The following is a 16654-nucleotide window of genomic DNA, read 5'->3' as shown; positions in this document are numbered from 1 at the left end:
AGGTTGACAAAAATATCACGCTCACGATCCGAAATACACTTCAATTCCTCATTCTCCCTACATTTTCTACACACATTCAATCCTTTATTATCATCTATCCACACTCCGATTGCACTCCGTAAAGCGTACATTTCACAGCTAGTACACTGACTCATTTCTTTTATACTACTGTTCTTTGATAACGATGGCGAACCATCATTACTGGCCGCCATTTTCCTTCGTACAGGTGCCATAATTATTGCAATGTGTTTTATCAAATAATAAGTTATACACACCAAAAACACACAAACAGAGGCACTAAAATACGCAAGGCAAACAAAACTACACAATATTAACTAATTTTATCAACGATAACTGAAAATAATACTTATCTTATCAGGAGCTTGCACGAACACTACACACTACGATATAACCTCGAACTCAAACTCCAAAAAATTTTCCTCTAGTTGCCGACTAGACTTGAACTCAAGTCTTCCTTCATGCGGCCAAGTGCCATGGTCTGCAAATGCCACAACCACTGAGCTACACAGGCTCTAAGTCAAGAATCCATCAGAATGGATTGGATAGTATACCAGCTCGTGTCGTACGTGAAGTAGCTAAAGAATTGTCAGTGCCCTTGACCATTTTGTTTAATTTGAGTCTCGGGTCTGGGTTAGCCCCAAGGGGGGTGGAAAGAGGGGAAAATAGTTCCACTGCATAAAGGAGGTTTCAAGACTGCTGTTGTAAATTACTGACTGATTAGCACATCAGGAATCGTTGTCAAGGTCTTGGAGAAAATAGTCAAGAGGAAAATACAGGATAGGATAGATGAAAATGGGATACTGTATGGGGTACAGCATGATTTTGTGAAGGGTAGATCATGCCTCAGTAACTTGCTCATGTTTTATAATACATTGACGGATGAAATGGATAAGGGTAATGGTTTTACTGTGATTCTACTGGACCTTGCTACGACCTTTGACAGGATACCACATGGAATTCTAATCAGTAAACTGCAGCATACTGGGATGGATATAGAGTTGGTGAGATGGATAGGAGGGTGGTTGATGGAGAGATATCAGAGAGTGGTTTATTCAGGAGTAGAGTCCAAAAGACGGCCTGTGACTAGTGGTGTGCCGCAGGGTTCTGTTCTTGGACCGCTACTGTTCAATTTGTTCATTAACGATATAGGAAAGGATCTGAGAGGAACTGTTCATTTGTTTGCTGATGATGCAAAGTTGGGTAGAGCAATAGTGAGTGCACAGGATGTCTAAATTTTGCAGGATGATTTGGATAGTTTGGAGGAAAGGCTAAGGAGAATGGATGTCAATTTAATGTGGCAAAATGTAAGGTTATGCATTTTGGAGTGAAAAGATTATCAGCAGTATATCACATTAGTGGAACCATACTCCAGGAGATTGATGAGGCCAAGGATTTGGGAGTGTTGGTGGATAGGGAGTTGAAGTTTAGGGAGAACATTGCAAAAGTGGCTAAATCAGCTCATCAAATCACTTGGTTGCTTAAAAATACTTTAACGAGCAGAGACAAACAGGTTATTGTTCCTCTGTATTGAGCCTTGATAAGAATCCATCTAGACTACTGTGCCCAGATATAGGTGCCAGGGTTACTTCTTGATAGGGAGGAGGTAGAGAGGATCCAGAGATGAGTTACCAAGATAATAGCAGGTCTATGGAATGAACCTTATGAGAACAGGTTGAAGTTTTTTGTGGGTTGCAGAAATTGGTTGATAGGCAGAAAAGAGGGTGATATGATTGAGACATTCAAATTATTGAAGGGTTTCTATAAGATTAATTCAGAAGATATTTTTGAGAATAGGACTGGTGGTGGGAGGACTAGGGCCCTACATGGAAGCTTGGTAAGAGTGTGGTTAGCAAGGATGTTAGAGCTAGGTTTTTTACTTGGAGAGTCGTGAATGAATGAAATAAGCTGCCACAGTCTGTTATGGACACCATGACTGTGAGTTCAAGGCGAGATATGATAGATACTGTGTGAATGTCGAATAGTTGTCCATGACACGAAGTTAAGGCCTCCCTCGATGAGTCTATCGACTCCTTGGAGTTATCCATAATAATAATAATTGCTTCAATTAGACTTTATGGCAGGTGTAGAAAAAGGCATTAGGAAATTACCTAGAGATGATGCTAACAAGCTAAAGTTTGGATTGCACGGATACTGTATCAAGCTAAACATTCTCCTCTGAATATTTCTTTACCTAAATTACAAGTTCTCCGATCTTTACTCAGAAATAATACTATTGTTATGACTACGACTGACAAAGGAAATGCCATGGTTTTCATGAATACTACTCACTATAATTGCAAACTTAATATTTTACTGTGAGATAGATCTACTTATAGAAGAATTGATAGAGATCCTATGCAAAGCCAGCTAAATAAATAAAACAAATTATTAGATCAAACATATTCCTTAGATGCTAATACTAGTGAAAAGCTGCAAATTCATCATGCTTGTCCCCAGTGATGAGCTATAAGGAGCTCGCGAGAGCCCTTTGTTAAATTTTTCTTAAATGTGCGAGCCCCTCTGCAGAATGTATACATGCTACTATAATTGCTATTTTGAATTCATATGGATTTTCTGATAACTATTTAAAAAATTAACTCTTTGCATTTTGTTCTGATTGAACTAGTGTAATGTTAGGAAACAAATCAGTTGTTGCAATCAAACTTCTACAAAAATTTCCCAACATTGTAATTTGGCATTGCGTAGCTCATCGTTTACAATTAGCATTGGACGATTCGATAAAAAACATTAATGAAATAAATCAATTTGAAATATTTATGGATAAATTATAGGCTTTTTATCATGAATCACCAAAAAATCAACAAGAATTAAATATGATTGCAAAAAACCTTGGTATTGAAATTTTAAAGATCGGCCATGTGTTTGGACCACGATGGGCAGCTTGCAGTGTGCGAATGGCTCTTGTTGTATGGAGAAATTATCCAGCTTTATGAGCATTTTGCATTGAACGATAAATATAAGGGTTTTTTAAACCGACTTCTCAATTTGAAATTTTTAAAAGATCTAGCATGAATGATTGATATCCTACAGGAATTATCATATCTGTCAGAAGCTCTACAAAGTCGCAACATAAGTATCACAAGGGCTAAGTAGCCTTTTTTTTTTTGTTCGACGATGCAAGCCCTTTGTTAAAATTTCTATAGCTCACCACTGCTTGTCCCCATGTATTATCTTCCTAAAGTGTACAAATCTGTTATCCATTATTTTATGAAATAGTTGATTTCATAGACCTACTTATTATTTGGCAAAATATATTTCAATAATTCTATGAAACTTTACTGGAAAAACCACGTAGTTTCATTGTTTCATTTGTATTTGGATACATTTTGTAGATGCTTTTTTTGCAATTCAGTCTCATTCTGAAACAGAACTACTTCAATTTATGGATAAAATTAACTCCTTATACATCTGCACTAAGTTCACTATTGAACATGAAGCTTAACAACAGTCTTCTCTTTTTTGGATACTTTAATACATCATAACTATGCTAGTAATATTGAATTTTCTGTTTACAGGAAGCCATCCTTAACAGGCAGATATATTCACGCATCTTCAAATAATCATTCTCGAAAAAATAGGTATTATCAAAAGCCTTGTGCACTGAGCATGCACAATTTGTTCTTCTGAGTCTGAAGCATTCTTTTACTTATTGGATACAGCAAAACCTCAATACAGAAAATAATTGATAATTATCATACCTCTCCCAGACTGCAATTTGATGTTAAAAGGATCTGCATACCCTTCCTTAAAGAAACATCCAAACAAATAACAAGGACTTTTTGTGGATATAATCTGTATACCACCTTCAAATCATCCTGGAAGTTGTCTTTCTTACCACTTATCAAAGGATTATATAAGATTTCTGGAATCAGAAGGTTCAAGCCTTAGTTCTTTTGCCATTGACACTAGACACAGAGTTCACTGGAACCAAACCAAGATGCTACACTACAGTAGGTTCAAATCTGATTGTCTCTTTTTTGAACCGTGTGAAGCCCTACATTACCATCCTAATCATAATCAGATAGACTGTATGCCTATCTCTAAGTTTTGGGAAGCGATTACTGTTAATTGTTTATATTTTTTTTAATTAATTATACATCTATACTGACGTCTCTAAATTCTAATAGTGTTTTCTCCTACTTGTGCAGCTACAACTGAAAGACATGATAGTATGCACATACTATCGTATGCTACACTATACTATATTGTACACTACATATATAATTTGTCAGTCTGGTTGGCCAAGTGGTTAGCATATCCGCTCTCCAGACAAAAGGCTATGGATTCGAATCCCACTGAGGGCATGGATGTTTGTGATTGTCTGAAAATACTAGTGGTGGTGGTGGTAACGGGCAGTAGATGATGATGGTAGTTGTGGTTTGTTGTAGTTGGAGAACTGGGTGGAGACAAAGTTGTAGAGTAGTGCTCTCCCTCGATGAGTCTTTGGACTCCGTGGAGGTGTCATATAATAATCATAGTAATAATACTGTATGACTCATTCTTGTGTTCATAATTTAAATGGGTACTGTTGTAGCCAAAGTCTTCTGTATTCTCCCTGAATGAAGCTCATGACATATTGAGTGAAATATATAGGAATAATAAATTCTATTTAGTTTTCACTTACATGAACAAAGCTGTTATTTAGAACATTATATTACTCTGTCTAGTTGGTCCAGAATACCTCAGGACACTTTCAGTGGTCTAGTGGAGTTATAATTATTTATTATTATTATTATTATTATTCAGGCGTCCATGGAGTCAAAAGACTCATCTTAGGAAGGAGTCAAAAGACTCCTTCCTAAGAACATAAAGTCTGTCAAGACTCATCGAGGGGAGGTCCCCCCGAGAAACACAAAGTCTATCATACCACTCTTTAAATTCATTGACTGTTCTCGCTCCCACCACTCCATCAGGCAATGCATTCCATGGTTCAACCACCCTCCACAGAAAGAAACTTACCCTCTTGTTCACAGTTTCCTTTCGTAACTTCCAGGGATGGCCTCTTGTCATCACTCCTTCCCGCTGTTCAACCAAGCGAAAGAACTCCCCAGTGTCAACCCTGTAACCACCTCTCAACAGTTTAAAAGTCTCAATCATATCACCTCTTCTTCTTCTATCCACCAAACTCTGCAGTCCACATTCTCTCAGCCGATCCTCATAACTATCCTTGAACAGTGGATTGCAGGGGGATATTCAGTTGTTTGCGGATGATGCAAAGCAAGGAAGGATTATTAGTAATAGTGCAGATGTGGTACCCCTGCAAGAGGATTTAAATAAGCTAGATAGATGGGCAAATGAATGGAGGTATCAGTTTAATGCAGCAAAATGTAAGGTCTTGAGGTTTGGGAAACATCGATGGAAAATGCTGCATACTCTATGGGAGGAGTTAAAGTGGAGGAAGTAGGGGAGACAAGAGATCTGGGGTTGATGATTGATAGAGGCCTGAAGTTTAGGGGTAACACCTTGGCTTCTGTCCACTGTTTTAACTGCTGTTTGGATTTTGGTGTGTAATGGTGAATCCAAGTCTCATCCATAGTAATAAATCAACAAACAAAATCAATTTTATTCTTGTTAAAATGCTTCAAGCACTGTTCAGAGATTTTCATGAGAGTGCATTTTTGATCTGCTGTGAGCAAGCGTGGCACCCATCTTGCGCAAAGCTTGTTCATTTGCAATTCTTCATGCAAAATATATCATACATGTTCTTTTGAAATACCTATTAGCCTCAGCAATTTCACGCACTTTGACTCGCCGGTCATCCAATACCATATCGTGCACTTGATCAATGAGTTCTGGTGTTGATACACTTTTTTGGATATCGTTCATGTGGATCATCTTCAAGGCTGGTACAGCCACATTTAAATTTGGCAGCCCATTTCTTAACTGTCGAAATGAAGGAGAAGAGTGCCAATGAGATTTTATGAACTTCGAATGAATTTCGTTTGCCGTTAAACCTTCTTTTACAAAGAATTTTATAACTGCACGATACTCAATTTTATCCATTTCAAGGGATACAGACAACACTTTTGCTTCAGATAGCTGTATAAAACAAACTACAGTAAAACCTCGAAGTTATGCGATAGGTGGGACCAACAAAAAGCGCGTAAGTCGAATTCACGTAACTCGGGGTATAATTTTGCATGTAATTTATATATACAAACATACAATTGGGACCAAAGGTTTACAAAAACACCTATATTTTGTAAGAAATATAATCATAATTGTAGTTTTTCGTACATAAAAAAAAAGAAAGTTATTTCGATGTCGATGGTTTCATAAAATCTAATAGATTCGTCTGACAGCATAATGTCCTTTTCTTATGATGCAAAATTTCTTCATAGCAAGCTAATGATTTTTTTTTTTTTTTATTCCTTGCCTTATGGCTACAATTCGTTCATCATTAGAATCTATGTCCTCCAAAATCTGTAAACCATCCTTTTATGATTGTTCTTACTGTGGATTCCTGTAGATCGAACTTCTTTGCTATCTCACAAATTTTCATTCTGCCTTCAAAATCCTTAATAATGTTGAGTTTTGTTTCCAAAGTCAATGTTTTTCTTTTCTTGCTAGCTGTAGAAGAATTGGACTTGCTTCTTTTGGATGACATTATTATTTTTTATGTGATAAAATTTTTATCAAGCTAGGTTTGTAGACTATAAAAATCTTGTATGAATGGAGACCGCACGAATCTGATCACTATTCTTAGTATTTTCCATAATACAAAGCACATCTTACTTGGGATTAGGAGTAAAAATAACCAAGTTTATAAAATTACTTGGTAACCCTAATATATATATATAGAAGGGCACAAGCTTAAAATATTGTAATCGATAAATTGTATATATTCTGATCACTAATTTTGGGAAGACCCTGTTTTGTAGTGGGAGTGTTAAAAAAAACACCTATATTAATCGAAAAAAGAAGAGCAATAATCCACTTTTGTAAGCTGACTTTTGTAAGTTATAAAAAAGCTGGATTCCTCTTGAATGTTTTCGATCACCCTTCTGTCACTTCTTGTTTCATTTATCAATGTTTGAAAGTGATTACTTCAGGGATCTAGAATATCTTTAATCTTCATATCATCATTCTTTTTACAGTATATTTTCTCTATTTCTAAGGTTTTTCAATAGCCTCTGGAACGTTTTGCCACCATCCTGATATTTATTTTCTATATTTATACCAAAGTCCTCCCACAACTTTTGTTGTTTAGCTGTTTTTACATACTACTTTATTTTCTTACATTTTTCTCTGTATTCTCTGGGAGCACATGCTGATTTGCATGCTAAGAACTTTTGATATGCTTTTCTTATCTCTGAATGCCTCTTTAAACTTTTGGTTCAACTATGCAGTTTTAATTTTTCTATCTTTGCAGACAACCTCCACCATATGCTTCCTGGCTGAATGAATCTATATTTATTTCAGTCTTCCACAGAATCTCAAAGGTTTGATTTTTGTTTTCGAGCTCTTTCATTTTTTCTGGAATAACATCCAATAATATCCAGTCTATAGTTAACTAATAAAAGCTGTTTGACTTTGATTCTTTTTAAAACTTCAGTAAATATTTTTTCTTTTCAATATGAAATTTATTTTTATCCTGCTCAAAATTAAATAGTGATCACTTATTTATAATCCTTTGTATACTCTTGTGTTCTGAAACAGTAAGAATATAGTATTGGAAATGGCTAGTCCATAATTAAACAGATGTCCAACAGGTACTTACTATTATTATTATCTTTGCTGTTTTCTTCAAATTTTTCCAAAACATTTCTATATGTCTCTTTGTCTCTTCTTTACCATTCTGTTGTTTAGATATGCAATAAGGACCAACTTTTCCCTTTCTTTAATGGCAGCTGCCTTTTCTAATGACTCAAAAAATTCCTCCACTTCTACCTTAATAGAATTTTCTATGGGATCATTGATAAAAATAAGTCTGATTGTATAATTCAGCATTTTGAAATTGTCTATCATTCAAGATTATTCTCATGTTTAGTGTTGAATATTATACCCACTCCTTTCTTTTCTTGATCATTATTGATTAAATATAACTTATTGTATTTGTTATTTAGAAGAATCTCACCTGTTTTTGTTTTACCAACACCAATTATATCATGTGGCACCTGTCTAATTCTTCCACCAGTTCTACTTCTTTCCCATTGATACTTCTTATGATAATGGTGCCTATGTTGAATTTTTTTGAGAAAACAAGGCTCAGACTAACATCCCCCCCCCGATGTTCTGACCAGTTATATTATTATTACTGCAGCACTATCCATGAAGTCAGCAGACTCATCGTGAAAGGTTCATTCAACTAAAACATCATCATGCCGAATCTTAAAATCCTTAACCAGAGATAAAGAGGAATAATAGCCTCTTTATCTCTGGATGTCAGTGTGTTCCTCAACAACCAAGTAATCCTATGTGCAATCTTGGACACCTTAGCAATGTGTCGTCTGAGCTTCATCTCCCTATCTACCAATACCCCTAAGTCCCTAGCCTCATCAATCTCTTGAAGTACTGTTCCATCAATATAGTACACAGTTGGTAATCTTTTAATCCCAAAATGCACAACTTTACACTTTTCCACATTGAACTGACATCCATTATCTTTTGCCCATTCTACCAGCTTATTTAAATCATTCTGCAAACTTTCAACATCAGCTTGATTTTTTATTGCGCTACCCAACTTTGCATCATCAGCAAACAACTGAATATCTCCCTGTAAGCCATTTCCTATATCATTTATATACAAATTAAACAACAATGGCCCAAGCACAGAGCCCTCAGGCACACCACTGGTCACCTGCCTAATCCTGGACTTGGCTCCTCCATACACCACCTTCTGGTATCTCTCCCAGAGCCATTCTCCTATCCATATCACCAATTTAGTATCCATTCCCATCTGCTCCAATTTGCATAACAGCGTTCCATGGGGTATACTGTCAAAAGCTTTAGCAAAATCCAGAAGTACCACTGTGTAGCCAGTTCCTTTGTCCAACTCAGATGTCATTCTATTATGAAAAGTTAATGGATTGCTATGACAGGATCGACCATTAACAAAACCATGTTGGCTCCTATAGAGTATCATATCCTGATCCACTGATTCTTGAATTTTGTCTTTAACCAACTTTTCCAATAGTTTTACCACTACTCCTGAGATGGTGATTGGTCTGTAATTAACCACTGCAGTTTTAGAGCCACCCTTATGCAAAGGAACCACTTTGTCTACTTCCACTACTTATGGATCATACCAGAGTTCAAACTTAAATTAAATATCCAAGTAAGAGGGGTTGACAATTCATTTGCACATTCACGCAACACTCGAGCTGATATTCCATCTAAGCCTACAGCAGTGTCTGCATTTAAATTTTACAATATATTAAATACCTCTGATTCTTTAGTTTCGATTCTCGCATTAGTTATTACTACAGGTACAGAGATATCCTCACTTAGGTGATAGACTTTCGAAACGTGATCACTCAGTAATTCAACTATTACATCTGATTTTGTCACCTCAATACCATCAGCACCCACTAAAGTTATCCTTCCGAAGTCATTCTTCCTTTTACTTGCTACATAGCGGAAGAACTCTTTGGGATTACCCTTGATCTCTTTGACTAAGGTTTTCTCATAATCTGATTTAGCTTTTCTTACTATGCTGGTAATCTTCCTAGCTTGAGCCTTGTACTGCTCATGGGTGTACTGATTGCCTTTCTCCTTGTAAATTCTCCATAACATTTTCTTCTTTTCCAGATCAAGCTTGATACTACTGCTCATCCATCTAATGCCTGCCTTGTTTGACTTCCTGACCATGGGGACACAATCTGATATTGTTTCTCAGATACCCACTGATTTTATCCCATGCACTGCTAACATCTTTCTCCTGCAATATGTTCTGCCATGGAATAGCTGCAAGCTCACTCTGAAGCTTGTTCCGTATATATACCCCTTCTTAACAGAAAAATCCACAGATTTTGCAACCCACCCAAATCAATACCACATGATCGCTTTCGCCAATTGGAGGTAACGAGGACACCTTACTTATGCATATAACCTCTGAACCAATAACCAGGTCCAACACTCTCACACGTGGTGTGAGAGTGTTGGACCTGGTTGGACTTCAGTTATGTGCTGTTTCAAGTAATTATCTCGTAGAGGATGTATGAACTCCATTTCCTTTTTGCTACGTTATATTTCCTCCTTCCAAATGATATCACCATAATTAAAATCCCCCATAATAATCACTAAGCCTGCATTAATTTGCTGATGCATGAATTCAATATCTCCCCCTGTACTCCCTAGCCTATAGCAGCATCCAACTGTATATTTGGTTGCATTGGTCACTATTACGCACCAGACCGCCTCAAATGAACTCTCATTGACATGTCTATCATCTTGATATACTACTTTCTTTGGCTGCAACACATCAGCTATCATCAACAGTACTCCTCTCCCTGTTGTATCTTCTCTATACTCCCTGAAAATACGGTACCCATCACATTCAATTCCAGTGACCACATCTTCTGCTGACAGTCAAGTTTCACTAATACCTACAACTTTTGGTGAGATTGAACTGACTAATGCCAAAAATTCTTCTCTCTTATTTCGAATGCTTCTTGCATTGGTATACAAAAATTGCAGATTCCCTCTAGATTTTGTACCAGCTTTAGAACTGATACATAAGTCACTAATTTCAGTAGTCCCATGCCGATTTTTATCCCCTCTCTTCTGCGTATAAGGATCAATAAATATACCATCAGTGCTAAAGTTTCTCTCTCTTACACTCAACCTTTTCAATATTAGTTTCCCTGCCCAATTACTTCAACTTGTTCAGAAAATAGTAACTTCTTCAATCGCTTATGTCCTTCCATGTTCAGATGCAGTCCATCTCTAGCATACAACTGTCTTTTTCCTTCAAACACACTCCAAACATCAACAAATTCCAGACTCTTTTTTCGCACATTCTTGCAATCATATCATTCATTATCATAGCTCGTCTACTTAACTTGTAATTGTCAAAACAAGGCAGTGCGCACACTATCCTCCCATTGACACTTTTCCTCTTCACAATATCTAACAATGTTCTTAAATCTTTTCCTACCCGATTTATACCACCACTCAGGTCATTCGTACCCACCATCATAACTATCATCTTGTCTGCATTCCCTCTCTTTATTGCTAAAGCCACTCTTCTATTGTCCCACCAGCCAAGCACTCCTCATGTATACCACTCTCCATACCCTTAATCATAGAATCACCATATATCTTACCACTCTTAACTTCATTCAAGTCCACACAAGCATCACTCATGGACTCGTTTTCTATGCTATTCAGCATGACTCTCCCAGTTTCATTACTCGACGGTCTATTACTTACCCCCCCCCCCACTCTCACGACATCTCGTTTCTTCTAGGCCACTTGTGGTTTTATTTTGTTGACTCCCAATCACTCCCATACTATTTATTACTGCATCATTCACCAAAGACTCACCCATACATAATCCTGTTCTAGTTACTTCATCTAAAGTAATCTCTATAGTCCTAATTTCTCTGTTTAACACATTAAACTCAGTTTTAACTTCTAGTATCTCCTTACCGAGCACTTCCAATTCCTCATGCAGAAGATGAAGGTCATTTTTCATTTTCATGAACTCCCACCGAAGTTTTTCTGCTAAGGTCCAAATGTCAGCTTCCATTCCTAAACGCTGCAGCCTATCCTGACACTTCTCACATACGTCGACATTTTCATTCTTCTCATTTCGTGTAGAAGTAGAAGTCCTGTGTGCCGCTGACGTACATTTCTTGTTGGATGCCATCTTTACACGTTGGAGTAGTGAAACAAACGGCAGTGAAAACACAGTTCCAAACAATAACACCACTGAAGGACACTTGTATCTAACCGATGTACAACTGCAACACAATTTGAGTCAAAAAGCCACACTATATTTAAATTTAAAAACACGTTTTCTAGACTAACTAAGCACGACCGTCACATTCACCAAGGACACTAGCACCTGGGTTGATGGACATAACATTCTTTATTATGGTCTGCATGGATTTGTAAAGGGTAGGTTCTGCTTTAGCAATTTAATTGCATTTTATGACAGGGTAATGGGTATGTTAGATAAGGGAGAATCATATACAACATGCCCATTACCCTATCATAAAATGCAAGTAAATTGCTAAAAACAGGACCTAGCCTTTACAAATCCATGATGACCATCATAAAGAATGCTATGTCCATCAACCCAATCCTGTATTCTATTCATAACGAATCTCTACAACACCTTGACCACAACAGCAGTTATACAGACTGGTCTATAATTGGAAACTTCTGTCCTAAAACCATGCTTGTGGAGTAGTACTATTTTGCTTTCTTTCCACTCCTTAGGAACCCTACCCACTGCAAGACTTTTACTAAATAAAGAACGGTTAGGTCAAATGCATAGCCAACTGTGGTGCACATTCCTTAGGAATTTGTGGTGATATGTCATCTATTCCCACAGTCTTATTAATATCTAACCCAAGCAACACCTGATACCTCTGATTCTTTCACTTCAATTCTCCTAATACTTGCCTCCCTTCTATATATTGCACTGCATCATTTAAACCAGTATAATATATGCTAATAAAGTGCTCATTCAATACTTCCACTATATCCTTTGCAACTGTTATTCTGCTGCCATGAATCTACCAGTATCAACCTGCGATAATTATTCTTTCTCTTGCTTGTCACATAGTGGAAAAATTCCCTTCAGTCAACCTAGGCCTGACCAGCCAATCTCCTCTCATACTGCACCTTTTCTTTCTTTACCATGCTTTTCACCTTTCTAGCCTGCAATTTATAGTCTTCATGGATCCAATCACTTGATGAGTATGAGAGGAGATTTGCTGGTCAGGCCAAGGTTAACTCAAAGGAATTTTTTTGCTATATGGCAAGCACACCCCATGTGGACACATATCGCTCCCCTTCGCACTCACACACCCTACCAAAAAAATTCCAGTAATCTGGAGGCTACAAGTGTTCGATCTCCTCCTTGTCATCCACTGATATGGAAATTTGTCATTTGATATTTCTGGAACTGTTGTAGCATGCATTACAAAGAAATTAGTGCCAACATGCTAAATAATAAGGAAACTTCAAGAGTCTTGATATTTGAAAACAATTACCTTGCTCTGGATTATATTATTATTACTGTATTATTATACAGTAATAATATGGAACAAATATCCACAGAATAAACAAAGTCATCATGAGAAGTTCCATTTAGCAATGCATCTATCATCTTGAACTTTAAACCTTTCATGTGACTAGCATTCATAGCATATTCAGCAAAGCATTCCACTTCCTCCCCATTCTTCATATAAAAAATATGTTCCTTACTTCTCTCTTCACCACACCTCTACACAACTTTTAGGGATAGCCTCTATTTTATCCTCTCACCCTTTACTCTAAAGTATAAAACTTTCTGTATTAATTCAATAAAATCCATTCACTAACTTAAAACATCTCTATCATAACACCTCTTCTCTGCCTATCTATTAAACTTTGCAATTTGCATTTCCTCAACTTCTTCCCATAAGCAATATATCAGGCTCTTGATATTGCCTTACTCACTTGTTTTTAGACCTTCTTTGCATTATTGAATAAAATTTACACTACAAAATATGGGTATTCTTTTGTTTTCAAAGGACAGTGTATAACCAAAGACTTTCAAATACAAGTGAAAAAGAGACTTTAGTGAGTCATCTCTAAGTAAAATGTTAATAATCACTAGGAATATTTCTTTTCTTTCTTTTTTTTTTTTCAAGTTCATGAGCATTAGACATTGAACATTAGATTTAGAGTTAATGAGTGTAAAATAATATAATATTTCTTTAGTTATATTATGCAATGTGCTTTTAAGCCCAGAAACTCAGATCTTACCTGGTGATTGAAAATTTTCTGGTGATTTCTCACCAATAACGAGTTCCTCACTACTCATAGAATACACCTGGGACACAATAGCAGTACACTTCAGAGTAATAGCTCCTTGATGAAGGTGAGAGGATTTGACAACAAAGGTTAGTCCAAGACTTGAAGTTTCCAAGCCACTTTGATGTTCTAGTTTTGGATAAACTGTTTCATAGTTCGTTGGTACCTATAGAAAAACATTACACTTAGTGAAAAATAAATGGCATTAAAATTGTGATATTTAAACAACTTTTACCAGTATACTGATGTTGCTATAAGACAGGGAATATGGAGACAAAGGCATATTAGCTTGGTGAATAAGAGAAGAGTGATCATTATGGATGATTTTAATTCTGGTAATACAGACTGGAACAAAGAGGTGGCATCTGGAAATAAAAAAATGAACTTCTTTGACAACTATTTTTGGCGGTATGTAATGGAGAGGATTGAGTATCTTGGATCTGATATTATCAGAGGAGGTGATTGAATGGGATGTAGAATCTTTCTCCAGTTAGTGAAAGTGACTACAAGGTGATCAACTGAGTGGTGTGACAAGCCATCAGTTGCATGAGGAGTACAAAGAGTAAGCCAGGTAGGTGATTCAGTTGGTAAGGACAGCAAAAGTGCAGTGTAAGCAAGAAATGGAATAAGGCCAAAAAATTCTAGAAAGTTCTTTTAATATGTAGCAAGTAGAAAATGGAATGATTATGGGAGAATAATGTTAATGGATGAAAATGATCGACTTGTAACAGCTGCAGAGAATGCAGTTGAAGTCAATAAGTAATTCATCAACATAGGTATTTCATCCTTGGTGGAGGATGGACTGGTGAGTGAGTAAGTAGGAAGTATATGAGAAATTTAAACTTGATGTTAATAAGACACTAAAGTGACTAGATGAAATATCACTGCATTTAAAGGGAAGTTGTCTTGCAACAGGATAAGTCCAGAAGGAGTAGAAAGAAAGTAAAATTGTTCCACTTCACAATGAGAGAGAGAGAGAGAGAGAGAGAGACAGAAAGGGGGGTGAGTTGATAAGATTAAGGCTAGGAATTATAGTGCAACCTCTGTGTGTGTGTGTGTGGAGTTGTAGTTGAGGTAATGGAAAATTTGGTGAGGGCTAAGATTCAGAACTGAGCTTTTTTTTTTTTATGTTGCTCCCACCCACAAAAGGTTATTTTATAAACCTATAGTACATTTTGTACCGTGAGTGGGCTAAGGATTTTGTTTTTTAACATAAATTTTTATATATTTTTTTCGTATTATACTTCAGAGTAAAGTTTTTCATTTTTTTTTTACATGGTCTGGAAACTGCTCTAGAAACCAAACATGGAACTTTTCAAGCCACTTCAGGCCTCCAATAAAGGGTGGGGAGTGGTCTCACACCATGCAATGACATTTATTTTCCACCTAAAATATTCTTCTCTGTGATGGTCAGGATGGGTTTGTTAAAGATAGATCATGATTTAGAAATCTACCTTTCTCTTGTCCAATACACTGGACATCGTACTGTATTGTACAGTATATACAGAGTTACATATTTGGATTTTGCAAAGATCTTTGATAGATTGCCAAGCAACAAGCTGATAACTGCTGGAATGGATAAGATTAGGTAATAGATTAGTGACTGGATAGGTGAGGATGTCAGAGAGGTATCAGCAAGTTGTGGGAATGGTATTAGAAAAATGGAAAGTCACTGGTAGTGTGCTGCAGGATCTGTTTCTGGGACAGTTACTGTTTAACTTGAATGTTACCAATATTGCGACAGGCTTAAATGGAGATACACAATTGCACTGTTTACAGATGATGCAAAAGTTGGAAAGAATTACAACTGTGGCCTTACAGAAGGATCTGAGGTGATGCTGTGTGAGAAGGGATACCAGTTGTGTTGTAAAGTATAAGGTTATGAAATTGGATAGACTAGGAAGGGATGCAGAATATTAAATTTCTTTTTCAAACTGTTGCAAACCTAAATGACAATAGTACTGTGCATAGGCTATAGATACTTCCCCCCCATTTTTATTAATTTAATTTAATTTTATTTTATATTTTTTTACATAATCTGGAAACCCTCCTCTAGAGACCAAACATGGACCTTTTTAAGTCATTTTAGGTCTTCAATAAGCATGGCAATGGTCATACACCAAGCAAAGAAATTCATCTCCAACCTAAAGACAGCTACAAATATCCATTCCTATAGCAAGAATTGAAACTGCACCCTGTGGGTTGGACAGCAGAACATTAATCCTTGGCCAACCAATATAGTATAACTGCGGTTAAGTGAAATTACAAACCTCTCTCAAAAAATTTAAAAACTAAAAAATTTCTATCACATTCACTTCATGAACATCATCAAATTCCTGGTATGCACCCTCAGAGGGAGTGTACAAGATATTATGATAATATTACATGAAAAGTTATATCATTACTAATTTCCTATCAACAATATTCCTCCAAATTAATTTGTTATCATTCAACACTTCATGAACATGACTTCAAGAACATTTATGGTATAAAAAACCAACCTAAACAATGAATGTCATCACCTTCAGTCATCCAAGCCTGATTTTATGTTTTTGACTAAACAACCATGGTGGTACTTATGCTTTTGTGTGATTTGGTATTCCTTGCCTGAGGATGCCTAATCTTCACATTTCGATTTTCT

The 16654-nt window shown here is 36.5% G+C and overlaps 1 protein-coding gene across 1 annotated transcript in view; it reads right to left on the bottom strand.

The window, feature by feature from the left end:
• The window catches only part of LOC150106738 (synaptogenesis protein syg-2-like), a 393852-nt gene that overhangs the window by 131807 nt on the left and 245391 nt on the right, over positions 1-16654 (bottom strand). The window contains exon 5 of the mRNA XM_090392677.1: positions 13966-14179. Within this exon, the coding sequence (XP_090248803.1) occupies positions 13966-14179 (214 nt within the window). The remainder of the gene's footprint in view (positions 1-13965; positions 14180-16654) is intronic.

Source organism: Typopeltis vanoorti, chromosome 5 (assembly GCF_054136105.1).
Source record: "Typopeltis vanoorti isolate ZY-2024b chromosome 5, IOZ_Tvanoo_1.0, whole genome shotgun sequence".
Lineage (NCBI taxonomy): Eukaryota > Metazoa > Arthropoda > Arachnida > Uropygi > Thelyphonidae > Typopeltis > Typopeltis vanoorti.
Note: the sequence above shows the minus strand (reverse complement) of the source record. Positions and strands in the feature narration are given on the sequence as shown.